This window comes from Haliaeetus albicilla, chromosome 10 (genome assembly GCF_947461875.1).
Source record: "Haliaeetus albicilla chromosome 10, bHalAlb1.1, whole genome shotgun sequence".
NCBI lineage: Eukaryota > Metazoa > Chordata > Aves > Accipitriformes > Accipitridae > Haliaeetus > Haliaeetus albicilla.
In genome coordinates, this window is record NC_091492.1 from 30392301 (window position 1) to 30408593 (window position 16293).

A 16293-nucleotide genomic window follows, 5' to 3' on the forward strand; every position below is an offset into this window, starting at 1 on the left:
CAAATTACTGATTTTATTATTCTATCATGATTCTGCGTCTAGGAGGAAGGGTAGTACAGTAAGCCTTCCGAAGGCAAATCGCGTGTTTAGGAAAGACAAAGTTAAGTCGCAGGAGCAACGAGCCTTCCAGCTGATGTCCCCAGCGGGCCTGACCGAACGCAGCTGGGCGAGGACAGGTTTCGCTCCCCAGACTGAAGGAAACGCAGTGCCACAGAGCCCTCCCCGCCACGCAGCGGACACCCCTGCCCACAAGGACCGCGAGCCGTCCTCCCATCTCCTCACCGCAGCCCCGCGGGCCTGTGACAAACCATTACCGCATTTCGTCAGCCGCTTCAGGCTTTCAAATTGGCGGGAACCCTGGCTAACGCTACGGGTCGCAGCGTAGGCCAAACTTCCTCCGAACGCGAACCGCACCGTTGCTAAGACACCCCCTAATCCTTCTCCGCCCCCAGGATGCACCGCGGCTCCCTGGCTCCCTGTCGCCTTCCCCCGCCCCATGGTTACATCCGGGCGCCTGAAGGGAGAGGGAGGGCGGGGCGTGTCGCCTCGCCTCGGTTCGCGAGCGCTACGGCCGCGGCTGCTGAGGGAGGTTGAGCTCCTTGTGAGGAGTCGTTGAAGGGGAGCGGCGTCCCGGACGTTCGGTCATGGCGGTAAGCGGTGTTCGCTGCTGGGATATTTGGAGGGAGCCGAATTGGGAAGGGGGCTGCCGCGGGGCGGGAGGGAAGAGCGTGTGAGATGGGGAGGGCTGGGTCGGGAAGCCGTGTGCGCGGAGAGACAAAATGGCGCCCGCCGCTCCTTCGCTTGCCGGCGCCATGATGGGCCTCGGGCAGGGGGTGGCCGCTTTTCACCCATTACTTCTCTCCCTGTTTCCAGAAGTTTCTGTTTCATTTCTCTGGGCTTGGAGAGGAGCGATGAGGCCTTGTGACCGAGGCCCTATCATTTCCTGGCCGGGGAGAGAAGTGTTGTGGTTACAGGAACAGGCGTTTCTCAGAGGGACTGGGGTGCAGGTTCCCTGGGACGGGAGAAGAGGGGATCGATTTGGCGGTTGGGCCATGCTCAGTTTTCGTTCATGTAGCTTTCCCTATCCTATTATTTTTCTTTGTGTTTGATCACAGGCCTGCTATTTTCAGCATCTTATTGCACTCAGTGATTAATTATTTGCCCTCATCCTCCTTTTTTTATGGTTACTATGGATAGGAAACGCCTGTGCTGTAGTTATCACTGTCCTTTATGTTCCAAGAGTGTAGCTTTATTTTTTGTTAGAATTTGTGTGGCTTGGTAATATATAAAGGTGTTTGTTCCGTAATTGAGTTGAAGAACCAAGAAGAGTAGTTATCAAACCCAATGCGGTTAATTTTTTTTCAAAAGTTATTAAAGTCTCGAGTGAAAAAAAAAACAAACCCAAACGAACCAGACTCTAAAGCGATAAAACTTTTCAAAGTTGACTTAAGTACTTTGTGGTGTTTAATCTAGTATTTTAAGTTCTTGTCTTGAAAGTTTGACCAGTGGTGAAACAGAACAAAAGGGCTGTAAACTTCCGGAGCAAATGAATCTTTTTTTTTTTATTTTAATGATGTATTTTCGGTTTATCTAATTTAACTTGTTAAGAATAGGGTATTTTTTTCTGTAAGAGGACTTAAAGACTTATGGACTTGTAGTTTTGCACCTAGATTATAGGCACTCTTTTTGAGGTTCCTCTGAAGCAGTAGGTGAGGGGCTTGTTCAATGAAACAGCCTGTGGCCAATCCCACATGTACTTTAAGAACTGAGAACAGTCTCATTGGAGTCTGTTAGCCTTTTTTTGCCGTAGTTTTTGTAGAGCTGAGAGATTTCTCTAAGGTGCAGTGCACAAAGGCATTGATGAACAGCCTTGTGTATAAATAATGAGGCTGGTAGCCTTGGAAAATGTGGCAGTGGGCTCAATTTCAATTGGGTTCTATGTTTAAAAACCCAGTTAACTTAGATTGTTAGCTGGTGTTCTCCTTATCTTTCACAAGTTCCTTGGAAATGTAAATTTATAGAAGTCTCAAAGTTCTTTTGAAACTTCTGCTAGCTGAGTCTTTTGGAAACCTTAGATGGAGAAGTGAGGGACTGAGTAGAAGGGGGGGGGAAGTGTAGATAAGCAGATGATGGGTAGATGTGGAATGCTAAGGATTGTGGTGGTGAAGATCACAAGTAGGGGAGTCAGTTCCTACTCTTTATCTAATGTTCTGAAGTTTTCAGGGTGGTGGGTGGTGTATCAATAGTATTCAGTGTCACTGAGACGATAGTTAAAGCTACGCTGCAGATGGGCTCTTAAGCGGTCAGTGCTGTTGTCCATATGCCGGTGTGTTTTGAACTAGATATCGGTATACCATGTGAATGGAGAAGTGAACAGCTGCTTTATCTCTCTTAAAGGGATTTTACTGTAGATATATCTTTGTACAGATGCAAATTAATAAAGAATTGTGCAGACTAAACGCTAGTAGCTGAAATAGAAATCCAAAGATTTACCTGTAGCATGTTATGAAGAAAGTCTACCATTAATACACAATATATTAGTGACAATCTGTAATATCTGTTGTGGTTTAAGAAAAACTAGCAGCTTTGTTTTCAAAGTAATGAATGTAAATCAGCATTTGAGAGCTTTTCACATTTCTTGTTCAGTTTGGAAATAAAACTGCAGCTGGTAGAAAACCATGCAAGTTAGTCATCTGCTACACTAAAATATCTTCATGAACAGCTTTTCTGGGCCAAATTATCTCCTTAGTGAAATCTTCTGCAGCCACACAATGGTCAGAAGGTTTGATTATAACTGCCATTTATATGATCAGAACAAGAGACACCAATGAATCTATAAAGGCACTAATGAAAGCACATTCACCTTCTCAGTGTGTACTTTTTCCGTTCTGTTCCTTTCATTGCATTGTATGCTGGTTGTACACATTTACTTCTCCCAGCTTTGAATCACAAAGCAGTCTTGACTGCTCTACACATGGTAAGTTTCTGGGTTTAGTCCTCCTAGATCAAGGTTTAAAAGGAATGGAGGGAACATCTTGGCTTTTGTCATCTAAGAAAAATGTGATACAGAAATTGCTGGGACAGGTGAATGTGACCTATATGTACTCTCATGCAAATACACATTTTTGCATAGAGATACTGTTTGAAGTTTTTCTTATTCCAAAGTTAGCTGTCTAACACTAGTACAATATACCTCAATTCATTTCTCTTCAAAGTTCATTCTGTACTTCAGAATACTGTGGGGGGTTTGTGCTGTGCCTCAGTAATGCACTAACTTGTGAGGTGACTTAGATCTGTTGGGACAACATTGACCTTAAGTAACCTTAGTCATGTAAATGTTAAAAGGTAATTGACCTACAAACAGCACCATTTAGCGAAAACTGTGGATCAGAGTTTAGGCTTACTGATATTCTCAAAAGCGCGTGGAAAAAGTAAAGTGCGGTCTAATGTAGTGGGAGAGCAAAATGTTACTATGTATTAGTTGTCTTTTAATAAAGTCTTGAAAAAATCAATCTGTATGCAGTTACACAGTTCACTGCAAGTCTATCAAGCTATTGCTTAACTAATAATGGGGTGGCTACTCAAGAGATTGTCTTTACAGAAAATAGTTCTAAGTGTGTCTTCAGAGGAAGAACTAAGTAAATAGTTTATCTTGTTTTTCAGTCCTAAGTTTTTGGGTTTTAAACTTTCTGTCCTCACATGTAGGGTAGTGATACAGAACGAGATGGAGTAGCCCCAGAAAAGTCCTCTCCAGAAAGAGAAAAGAAAAAGGAACAATCAGATGCCTCTAGTTCTCCCAGAACATCAAAGCATCATTATTCAAGATCACGCTCACGGTCAAGGGAAAGAAGACGGAAGTCAGGTATGGTCTTCATAAAAGCAAAGTTGCTTAGTAATGTTCTGATCTGTGCTTGTAGAACTGAAATCTCTTTAAAGCCGTTTTGGAAAAAATGAACAGACTTAACTCTAGTAACTTGTTAGAATTGGGAAAAAATGAAGCTACTAATTTTGATTTTGTATCTTAAGTGTGTTCTATTGAAACTTTTCCATTTTAATGGTAGAAGTGCTAAGGAAAAAGGTCTTGTGAATGTTCGTTCACAAGATGATGGATGGGAGTGGACAGGGGACAACACCAAACAGAAAACCATACTACTTTGTCTTCGTTTTAATTACATATGCTTAGGCTGGGATACTTTTTCATGGTTGTAACAAAAACAAAGTTACCTGGCTGAAGAATGTGACTGGAGTAAGACATGGGCTGGTTTTTCGTTGTCAGAGCATAAATAAAAGCAAAGAACTGGGAGTAACAGCTAGAGTTTGCTTTCTGCAGTAGATATTCAAATAGTGCTGTTTGTTTTCTAAATCTGTTCTTGACTTTTGGGGGTGGAATAACTGAAAGGAACAAGAAAGATTATAGCCAGCTGGTCTCCTCTTTAAGTTGGTAAATAACAATAATGCTTTCTCCTCCAGATACTGAAGGAAGAAAACACAGAAGCCGGAGCAGAAGCAAAGAGGTAATTAACACTTTGTAGCGTTTAGGTAATTGTACAGTACATCTTTAAAAGTATCTTGTAGTAATGCACATATGTGTAAACGTATATAAATGACTTTATGGTAAGTACAAGAAATTGGAAACTTTAAGCTTAAAAATGGATATGGAGATCCTTTCATAGTGAAGCATGATTGCAGCCATCATGTTGACAAGGTAATAGTTTTATAGAAAAATGCTTTCAGAAACTAGTAACTTAATGTTTGTCTTTTTTTTTTTTCTTTTTTTTTGGAAACAGCCAAAAGAAAGAATTCATGTGGAGAAGTAGAATGGTGTTCTTGATGACTTTCACAGAGCTTCCATTAACCAAAAGCCTTGGGTGGCTTTATTCCTGGCCAATGTTCAGGACTCTGTGATACATGCCCACCTACTTAAGTATATTAAAAATAATTCCCCACCTGACCAAGCTCTGTTTATTGCATCCTTTAATTGTAAAGACTGTCATAGCTTGACAAGCTGAGTCAGCTGGAAACATGACAGTAGGAGCAAAAATTCCAGAGGGCTGTCTCTTTTAAAAAATAAATAAATACCTGTGTGTATATATAGGGGAGTGAGAAGAGACAGCATCAGTAATACCTTGAAAATAACTGGCTTACACACCAGAGAGGAGATGAAATGAGCAAACCAGGAGCATTGAAATAGTCACAAAGAAGTTTAAGCTGTGTGGGGCAATAGCAGGCTGGGTCAGATGAGGGACTTTTCAACTTTTAACCCGGGTCAGTAACTTCTCCTTCCCCCTTTCCAATGGAAGCTCTGTTTAAAAAAGGAGGAAAAAAAAAAAAAGGAAAAGAAAAATAATCTAGGAGAGTTTTTGTGAAATTGAATATATTGTTTAGCTCACATGATAACATTTCTATAATAAATCATACTCAGCGTGCTAATGCGCGAAGAGACTGAACTGAAGACGCTGCAGACTCAGATAGCAAAATTATAAGCCTACTTCATGATAAGGTAACTATTAGTCATTCAAACTCATATTTCCCTTAAAAATATCTTAAATCCGTTATGGGATATAATGGTGGTTTATTACTAAGTGTGTGCCTGGAAGACGTGATTTAAAAAAAAAAAAAAAAATCTCTTTTTAATGTTTAAAAAAAAAAAAAAGTCCTCGCTTAAAATTATGTCCAGTGTTTTGCCATGCTGTTGGATCTAATCTTACACAATTTATTTAGCAATTTCTAAGTTTCACAGAGTGAACAGATAAGGAACAATGTCCCACAGTAGATTTACTGTGTTCATTCATTTGCAAGATTAAGCTCTTTGTAGACTAAATACTGAATATCAGTAATTATTTTTAATATGTATATTGGAACAGCGACTTACGTAAAAACAAAATTAATGTACAGGTTAACATCTCAAACTTCAGATGTGTTTTTTATGTAACAACTGATTATTCAAGGAGTTAAGAATAAAATACTGTAAGAGCAAAAATATATAGCGTTATTGTATACTTGAAGAACTATAATCAAATATATTTAGAAACATATATATTAATAAGCAGTTAGAAAGGCTTGGGTAAATGGGTATAAGCTAATTATAGCATCTTCTCCAGACTTGTTTCTTTTGAGAGAGAGAGTTATGATTATAGGAAAGGTCTTACGAGTAGTTAACAGATTTAGATAAGCAAAAAAACGCACTGAAGAATTGGGTTTTGGTCTAAAATGAATGTATCATGCTTAAATGGTGACTTGAAACAAAACATTATTTAACCTTAAGACTTAAGTGTGCTATGCTTTTGTGCTAGAAAGTTTTCAAAATAAACTGGATATATTAAGAAAAGGTGTTGATGTCATGACTTAGTCTCTAAGGAAAACACTGGCAAAAATCAGGCCTGACCTTGCTAAGTATTTTTGGCATTGCGGCTATAAAAAGGAATCTTTTTTTAAGAGGCACTGCAGGAAGAAATTGCAGTATAGTGGAGCAGCATTTCTTTAATTTAAAACTATTGTGGGAGGTCTCAGAGTGATGCATGTTAGTTTTAAATACTAAAAATGGGATGACAACCATGTAACTTACTGCTTTTTAAAAACTGTCGGAAGTTACTGACTGAGGAGAGTTTTGCTCTAAAAATTAGTTACCTAATAATGGATAGAAAATAGTTTTAGTGCTAAAAGCAAGATAGTACATGTCTGCAACTATGTTTGGATTTTAGTAACTTTCTACCTGGTAGGCTTAGGCAAATACTAAATATTCACTCCAAATTGAGTGTGTGTATATATATGCATGTTAATAAATTGTCAGGTACTTCAAGATAGATACTTCTTGTGTGTTTGGAATGGAGACAGTAACTGAGAATGACAGTTGTTTTTGTTACAATGCTGTGAACTCTTATGTGGAAACACTGTAAAGATACCTTGATGGGTGCTTTAGAAATCCTTTAGAAAGTGGGGAGGAGGGAAAAGGGGGAAAAATGATAGTGTGCATTTGCAACTTTGGATAGTTGGTGACATTAGGTAAAATAGCCATCACTCATGATTGAGTCACGCTCCTAAGGTTACTAATGTTGCATCACAACTTATCATTTTTTGTCTTCTGATACCCATACTAACTCTCTTTGTTGCACTATTTTCCTGAAAGAACCAACTTCTTCTTAAAACAGGCAAGAAGACATGAATCCAAAGAGAAGTCCTCCAAGAAGCACAAATCTGAAGACCACAATGACAAAGAACATTCTTCTGACAAGGGAAGAGATAGCCTAAATTCATCTGAAAATGGTGAGGATAGACATAAACGCAAAGAGAGAAAATCATCAAGAGGGAGGAGTCATTCAAGATCCAGGTCTCGTGAAAGGTAAGTTGTTTTACATGATTATTCTCTTTAAGTGCATTTGCAAAAGCAATGTTTGGAATTTGTGTAGACTTCTGAAGTACAGCTCGATTATATTACTGATCTAATTTAACTCTAAAGCATCAGTTTATATTGCACGTTTCAGTTTTCGTTGGGTAGCGCATTTGCCGCTACTTTTTTTTTTTTCAGATTGGTTCTGAGTAAAAGTACAAAATATCTCTAAGGCTTTATATAGGTGATCTGTCTCATGTTTATAGTTAGCTTACAGAGTATAGAAAATTTATAAACAGAGTGTATTAAATGTTCCCTGTTTTCAGTGACGGTAAAGAAAATACACCTTAGCAATGTCATGGCTTTTTACCTCCTAAATCAAGAGTTTATCCAGGGACAATGCTGTCTAAGCTGCCTTGCACAGTAGGCCACCTAGCACACTTGTGGTAGGAGAATTGCTTGGGACAAAAGAGGTTGCTGCCAGCAGAACTTTTCAGCAAGTTCGGCTCATAGCTGAGGGATCTGTAGCAAACATGATAGCAAGGAACAAGCTTCAGCTAATGAGGGAGCATGTGTGACTCACAAGCTGAAATGTGGGCATCTCTTCCCTAAGGTATGGGAGTACTCAAGGCCAGGCTGGATGGGGCTTTGAGCAACCTGGTCTAGTAGAAGGTGTCCCTGCCCATGGCAGGGGGGTTGGAACTAGATGGTCTTTAAGGTCTCTTCTAACCCAAACCATTCTGTGATTCTCTGAATATCATGGGGAGGAGGAGAGTATTGTTGCCTTGAATTCAAGACTCATGCATCAGATTAGTTTGGCCATGTATTTGTTTTGAGATGTACACTTTTATGAGCAACTAAAAATAGCTATATTGATGAGTATGACTGTTTACATAAACTCTGTGTAACTCACTTGTCTGTTGTGGCTGGTGGTAGTGTTTGGTTCCTTTACCATTTCATCTCCTGGTCTTACAACTTAAACTGTTCCAGGCATGAACTCTTCCGTGTGTAGTTTGCAGTCTCCCCACCCTGCCTGATGCATTTTGCCCTGTGGTGATGAACCTGTATGTAAGTCCTTAAGTAGAAGCTGAATTTAAACATGAGAATATATGTAAGAATTTGGGACATGTGTTTCAGACGTCATCGTAGTAGAAGTCGTGATAGGAAAAAATCCCGATCTCGCAGCAGAGAGAGAAAACGACGTATAAGATCTCGTTCTAGATCAAGATCTAGACACAGACATAGAAGCAGAAGTAAAAGCAGAACTAGGAGTAGAAGCAGGTGAGTGTTACCTTCCATATACGCTTAGTGGTGTTTGGTTGAATGTTCTGTGACAGGCTGATGTATAGAAAAATAATGGGTTTGCCAGTTAATGTTTATTCAGTGTAACTAAATGTGTTTGGCTTTTTCTCAGCTGTTTTGATATAGTGGGTTAAGGACGACTATGCATACATTTACAGAAACATTTCTCCTAGGCAGCTTAAATGTCTCAGATTCTTGGCTTTTCATAGCATGATTCTTGCTAGTAATTAGAAATGCTTTACTAGTTATTTTGTGGGTATCTTATAAAACCACCATTTTAGAACTTCTGACTGATAAAATAGAAGGAAAGTAAATAATATTTTGCCTAGGAATGATTACCACAGTTCAAGCTCTTTTTGGCTTCTTGGACCACAACTAAATTTACTATTTTAAATAGGATATTTAAATGATACTTAAGTGGGAAAAACTGAAGAATAACATACAACTAACCCTTTCATGTGTTTGATACGAGAGTAGTGTGGTTGGCAAATCACTACTTTAAAAATACTATAGTATTTATCTCTGTGTATATATCATAAAAAGGAAGTTTAACTGGGAGTCACTGGCTGCCATAGCAGATACACTGATCAGAAGCTAATCCTGATCAGCTCCACAAAGTTCATTTAAAAATTTGTCTTGTCTGTTAACTAGCATGGTTAGTGTAGTGTTAAGGTGAATTTTGAGTCAGATGGACTTTCTGATCTGAATGTACTATTCTGTGTTAGTGATTACTAACTCCTTTTTGTCAAGTTCAACAGGAGAATATTTATCATGTTAATTTTTCCTCCCTATCTTGGGTGTCTCCATTTCTTCCTTAAACTTAAATTCTAGAAGCACAGATTGAAACACTCTAGCTAGATAGATACTGGCTTATTCTGGGTCTGTTTGACAGAGTTGAGATCCATGCTTCACCTGGAGTATGCTAGAGTTGAGGTTTTCATCACTGTATAGAAGTTGATGTTTTCCAATACTGATGAATCATTCAGTATTTTGGTGTAGAGTTCTGAGTCTATTTGTATGTGTTAGCTTTGCATTCTTAATGCCCTGTAGGATTTTCTGAATGAGTAAGCTGAAATATGACTTAATGACTACTACAGTTGTGTTTTTCCCCTCCTACTTGTTTAAAGTAAAACACGTACTTTGAATGCAAATTGGTGTCCCTTCAGAGCTCCCAAGAAAGTGTTGCCAGTGTTCCAGTTCATTTAGTAGTATTTTCACTAGAGTATTTTAAATTGCATATTTAAAGGATGTAGAAGTTGGTTATGACTACTCAACATTACAGTGGATCATTGGAGACTTTAGAATATAGCACACTCATGTAATGCTACAACATCACTTGTGAAACTGTTAAGAAGACTTCTTTCTGAAGAACTAGTTGAATTACATGGTTTGTGTCATATTTTATTTTGGTGTGCACTTTATACCAAACTTTCAGCTGGGGTGAGTAGAGCTGGGTCTCCAGTTGGGTATACACGTTACTTGCATTTAATGGTATTTAAGCCACCTTTAGCATGATGTGTAAGGCTTCGGTTCCCCATTATTTTCAGTTATTACAGATGATGTGCATTTACTGTTTCTAAAAGTCACTTTGAACGTTCTGCGTTTAATGGCTCCATGAAAACTTCACATCCCAGAATAGTTTTCTGCTTCTGCAGTGTAATTCACATTACCTAAAACAGAACAGCAAATGTGGGAAGAAAAAGTAAGGGAGCTTAGGAATTTCTTCAGCTGGAAACATGCCTTGTTGGATAGTGATGGACATACTGCAAGAATCAATTTCTTTTCGGTACTGTTTTTGCCTCGCAAATCCTAGAGAAGGAAAATAAGTGAGGCATAAGTCTTTTTTAACAGTAGCTAGAACACTTCATCCAGTTGTGGGCTTAGGTGAAGCCTTTGGGAAGAGAATTGTGGGGCAAGCCTCAATGAAAACTCTTCACAAACCAGATAAACATGATGTGGAAACCTACCCTGTTAAAACTCAACTGTGAAATGAATTCCCTCATTCATGAAATACAATATTTGTTGTGTTACAGTTAACAGGCTATGACAGAAGCATTTGTAAATAGTAGAGCTTGAGCTTCTCTTGATGGTTCTTTGCATAATCTCAAGCTCATGTTTTCAAGTGATCTGTCCTCACTAGCATTTAAACTATAATCTTTTTGTTCTGTGAGCGTGTAGACCCTCCTGGCAGTTCTTTTTTAGCATGGCTCTGATTAAATGCTAGGTGGAAAACATGACACCATCTGCTTGTTTCAAATGGAAATACTTAAATACAAAAGCTCAAATATTTATTTCCTTGATGTTTACCAGTGCAATAAAGCATCAGACCAAAGACAAGACCAAACTACAATAGTCAGCACGGGAAAAATGAAGGTATCTTTGAAACATGCATTACATCTTATCTCAGGAATGCAGATCTGTCACTTCCCAGTGCCTGAATCTGCATCTTGTCATCTTCTATGAAAAGATAAGTTTTGCCTCCTTTGTATTCTACCAGATTTGTCATGTAAACAAGGATCACTTTTTGTAACTTCAATCTACGTTTCATGATGTTTGTAGATGCTGCCCAAGTTGCAAGCAGAAGAAACAGAATATCTGAATGCCATTTAAAGTGGCTGTTGTCAAGTTAACTATTATCTCAAAAGGTTGATAATAACATTTAAGTATAAAATTGCAGAAACATCTTTGTGCATCTCAACTTACTGTTTATGGCAAATCTGGGAAAAATGTGAGTGATATCTCCTGTAATTTAAGCTTTATTGGACACTTCCAGTATCTGTGACTTCCTTGTTTAAAACATCAGTGTCAGAGGCTTAAACAGGGATAAAGCGTATCTCTTGTAATGTAGATATTAATGGTCCTGGCAAAGAGAAACACTGCTAATAGTACTTTACATGTGTATTTTGCGCAGCTGTTGCTTAGATGGGACTAGATGTATATGTCAGAAGAACAAGTTCTACTAGTGAGGATGTGGGGAGAAGGTTACTAAAGGAGAAATTAACTGAATATTTTAATATTTTGCTTAAAAATACATATTACTGGATTCTTTTCAGATTGTCAGGCTCCAGATAATGCATGCTTCATAGTTGTCTGCACAGTACCATCCTTCTCAAGAGCAAATGAGACAAATCACATGTGTTTAAACCAGCTCTCCCATTTAGCTTGATAGCCTCCCTCAAACAGTTGTCCAAAGCACATTTAGGGAAGAGTATACAGAAGGGAGAGAAATACTAATTTCCCTAAGTGCTATTCCAGTTCTTAAATCAGGCCTCTTCAAAATGCTCATTTTTAATATTATAGTGCTGTGAGGTCTTTTATGGTTTTAAAGCATTCTTGCAACTTGATCCATTTTACAGTTTTCTTGCAATTGACTTTACTGAAAGTTACACGATGTTTTTTTCTTGCCAGGTTTTAGAATTAAAATCTCTAGAGCAGATCTATTTGTTCTAAACACTAAGTATAAGAGGGTAAATGAATACCCAGAATTACACATGCCGTTACATCTTGCAGTTGGAAGTCTTGGGTTTTAGCTCTGTCTTGCTACAAGGCAAGTGTGACTGTTACACTGTTACAGTATAATCTCAGAGCTGTCCAAATTAATCATCAGGCAATTTTTCAGAGTTGTGATCAAACACATTAAGAAATGTTAAGGTATATATGTACTTTCATTGTTTTAGCAATTCTGTTAAATTTGGTTACAGAGAGCGAAAGAAAAGAATTGAAAAGCCCCGAAGGTTCAGCAGGAGTCACAGCCGGAGTCCGAGTCCACCACCTTTTCGGGGACGAAATACAGCTATGGATGCACAGGAAGCATTAGCCAGAAGGTCAGAAGTTGTTATGATTTTGATGATATGTGATGTAAATAAGCTGCTGCTGTTGACTTTGCTTGTCTAAATATTTTTATTCTCATGTACTTACTTCTAGACTGGAAAGAGCAAAGAAGCTGCAAGAACAGAGAGAGAAAGAAATGGTTGAAAAACAGAAGCAACAGGAAATGGCTGCAGGTAGTCCATGTATATTATATTAATTCCCAAACAATAGTGTGAGTGGAAGATATTGTAGGCTTATGTGCTGAGTATTACAGTCCTGTTGAACAAATGTGCAGGTTGTCTTTCTTTGTATAATTGTTAACTTGGTCCGTATATAAGAACCACAACTAGAACTAGGAAGCATTTGGAAAAAAAAACCCAAACCAAACAAACAAAACAAAAAAACCACATAAAACCCCAACAAAAACGATCAGGATTTCTTGCCACTTATTGAGTATGCAACAGAAATGTTGTATGTTAGGCTGGTGAATGATTTCATGATGGTCATTGGACCCTTCTTTTATGCATCATTAAGCAAGAGCTTGAAAGCTATTGCCAGCTCAGGGTTATTTAGAAGCATGAGGTACATTAGTTTCACTTTTAGTTCTGGTTTATTAAAACCCTTGGAGACTTGTTTCTTAATTACAAATATCCTGTATTTTTATCATGCATTTGTTATTCAGACATTTTCAACTTATTTCTGATAAAAAGGGAGTGTTTGGGAGTTTTATTTGTTGATTTGGGGGGCGGGATGTTGTTTGTTTTCTTTTTCAAAAGAAGTCAGAACTTACAGTCTTATAGCAAGTTACCTTTCTTCTTCAGCGGCTGCAGCCACTGGAGGTTCCGTTATTAATGTTGCTGCCCTTCTGGCATCGGGAACACAAGTGACTCCTCAAATAGCCATGGCAGCTCAAATGGCAGCACTGCAAGCAAAAGCACTAGCAGAGACTGGAATAGCTGTTCCTAGCTATTATAACCCAGCGGCAGTGAATCCAATGAAATTCGCTGAGCAAGAGAAAAAGCGGAAGATGCTTTGGCAAGGCAAAAAGGAAGGGGTAATGTTGTCTTTTCTTACTTTCATAAAACTTGTTTGGAAACATTTTGTACTCACACAGTTTAAGGATCCTTATTAATGTTATTTCCAGCAAAATTACTGTCATGCCTGTTCGGCAGTTTCCCTATTAATAGCAGCCCAAGGTAAAACTTCAGGAGTGAAAGGACTAAGATAACTAGACCTTCAGTGGCAAATGGTTGTGACACAAGCCTTAGGAAAACCCCTAATGTCATAAAACTTACGAGGTATAATTAGATCTTAATGTTACTTCTGTCAGTTTACCTACAACTTACAACTAAATATCAGATACGGGTGGTCTATTTTTACTGAAAAGTGATGGCTAAGGTATAGAGCTGTAATTGGCTACTCCTTTCTGTGACTGTAGAGATTTTTTCCTTTGCTGGTTGTATCGTGTCCAATTCCAGGCTTCAAAAACAAGTCTGCTAACCTTGCTAGGAACTTCTCAGGAGTAGGATAATGCATTACTAACACTAACAAAAGTTACAAAAAGCCTTCAGGCTTTTTGTGTCAAATAAATGCTCTTGCAGTTAGTTAGTCAAGTATAGGCCTCCAAATGAAAAAGGCTCCTGTGGCAGTTGCTTTTTCAGAAAGTTGCTGGTTTTGAGTACAGGTTTTAACTGGTGATACTATGGAAAAAATGGTGCTCTAATATTTGTATTTTTGTCTTTCGATATGCTAGTATAGAAGTGTGTTTGTTACATTAATTATCACCATGTGTCTGTTATGTAACAAGCTTACTTAGGTTTTCACAGACCATTTCGTAAGATGTGAAAAACTGAAACTGGTTCATGTGGCATTGATGGGAGATGAAAGGGAGGGAAGAAGAAACCTGAATGCTAGGCAGTTCTTCCTGAATTGTGCTTTATATTGATTAATTGGAATAAGCAAATTCGTTTTTTCTATAATTCACTTGAAGCAATGCATTCTGACAAGGTTTCCAAACTTTATGGAAGTGAGTGCAATCTACCCAAGTAAAGAATATGCCTCCATTTTGAAACCTATGGTTAAGCAGATGTCCCTTGCAAAGAGTTTCTGTGAGGATGCTGCAGGAATGTCAAATGTGACTTGGAAACCTTTTCCTTCCAGCTGTGCTAGCACTGCACAATGGGCTTATTCTTAATACTGCTTTTTTGCTTGCTACTGTATTGTGATATTAATGGAAACTTACGTTAAAAGTTGATATATCTTTTTTAACTTGCACAGGATAAATCACAGTCTGCAGAAATATGGGAAAAATTAAATTTTGGAAACAAGGACCAAAACGTCAAATTCAGAAAACTCATGGGCATTAAGGTAAAGAGTTCTGAATGTGTAATTAAGTTTATTAATTGTAGGATAGTGATTTCTTTTTTTATTTTAAAGTGTACCTTAACCAGTAAAGATGTTAGTGAACCTGATACTACCTGATGTAATTAAGAACTTTAAGTATTTCTCATTAAAGTCACAAGCAGCATCTAAATTTGAATTCAAATCAAATTCCAGAATTCCATTATGTTTCTGGCTAACAAGGCAACTGTTATGATCCATAACAACAGTGGTAACTAACCAATATTCATAATGTTATAAAACAGTATTGCTTTGTATAGATAGTTGGAGACATTTATTGGAATGAGTTAGAACAAGGAACTGGTTGAAGGTCTCTACATGTTTCTTGACAGTGAGAGGGAAGCTATGCTGGAATGTTCCAGCAGTAAAACCAAATGCTTGAATTCTTACTAGCTTTTGAAAACTACAAAGCAAAATTCTTACATTTAGGACACCTGTAGTATATGAAAACACCACTTCCTACACACCTAATGTTTGTTTTCCTCTGTCTGGTTTCTAGAGTGAGGATGAAGCTGGCTGTAGTTCCGTTGATGAAGAGAGTTATAAAACGCTGAAACAACAGGAAGAGGTTTTCAGAAATCTAGATGCACAGTATGAAATGGCAAGATCACAGACTCATACGCAAAGAGGAATGGGATTGGGGTTTACGTCTTCAATGCGAGGAATGGATGCAGTTTGAAAAAAAAAAAAAAAGGCAGTTTTAAAGTTTGGGACTATGGAAGGTTCTTGTTCAAATGTTGGGTCCTTGTTCACCAAAAAGCTAGCATTCTAGCTTGCATGGGTGTTGCATTGACTTTAATTTATTGAAAAATACAATTTTTTTTGTAAATATCAGATCAGTGATACTGGTGTTAGTGTTGTAATCAGGTTATACCCACTTCCATTAAACTTGACAGAACTATAGGAGGACAGTATTTTTTAGTTAAAGTTCTACTTTTCAAACCAAGCAGCAGATGGGATAAACTCATACATGGATATTTCGTGTCCACTGTCTTGTGTACTTTTGTACTTTAACCTTGTACAGTTATTTGCAATTCTTGAAACATGAAAGAAACATTGTGTAGATGTTATTTAGCGGTCTGGGCCAATAGGCACATAATCCAGTGCAAAAAAATCTGGTTAATAATAAAGACATTTTTTCTCTAAGGTCTTATTTTACATTAAGTTGTCTTTTGGGCCAAACTCTAAGGGAGCTAATTAAGGTATGTCAAGAAAACTTGAGAAGTCAGAAATAGAGTGTTTGTTTTGCTTTGCTTATTTTGAAGTAAGTTTTTCCTAAAATAAGGAGGTTTGCAGTATGGAGCACAATGCATGGTGATGAATGCTGAACTTGTTTTGTGTTTGTTTGGGTTTTTTTCAATTTGATACTAGCAAATTTTAGGAAAGAGAGAGGGATAACCAAACCCTTGGTGAGCAAGGTGGAATGTTGGAGCCTCTTGTTAATACTTCAATAC

General features: G+C 38.0%; 2 protein-coding genes across 6 annotated transcripts in view; one reads left to right on the top strand and one right to left on the bottom strand.

Annotated features, from left to right (window-relative positions):
• Positions 1-479, bottom strand: part of KNTC1 (kinetochore associated 1) — a 41398-nt gene extending 40919 nt beyond the window's left edge. For 2 of the 4 annotated variants that reach the window (XM_069794687.1, XM_069794684.1), the window contains exon 1: positions 309-446. In XM_069794687.1, the coding sequence (XP_069650788.1) occupies positions 309-311 (3 nt within the window). In that variant the 5' untranslated portion in view covers positions 312-446. Of the gene's footprint in view, positions 1-282 lie in introns of all 4 variants that reach the window. The other 2 variants (XM_069794685.1, XM_069794686.1) reach the window with 2 other exon arrangements.
• On the top strand, positions 422-15985 carry RSRC2 (arginine and serine rich coiled-coil 2). Of its 2 annotated transcripts, none has more exons than XM_069794693.1 (10): positions 422-650; positions 3706-3862; positions 4471-4514; positions 7149-7339; positions 8465-8608; positions 12331-12453; positions 12554-12633; positions 13261-13493; positions 14717-14806; positions 15339-15985. In XM_069794693.1, the coding sequence occupies exons 1-10, from the start codon at positions 645-647 to the stop codon at positions 15516-15518; spliced, it is 1248 nt and encodes a 415-aa protein (XP_069650794.1). In that variant the 5' UTR covers positions 422-644; the 3' UTR covers positions 15519-15985. The 2 variants fall into 2 exon arrangements, with proteins under 2 accessions (XP_069650794.1, XP_069650795.1); XM_069794694.1 differs by lacking the exon at positions 422-650 and adding an exon at positions 5423-5500 and having other exon boundaries at positions 7127-7339.
• The last annotated feature ends 308 nt before the right edge of the window (positions 15986-16293 follow it).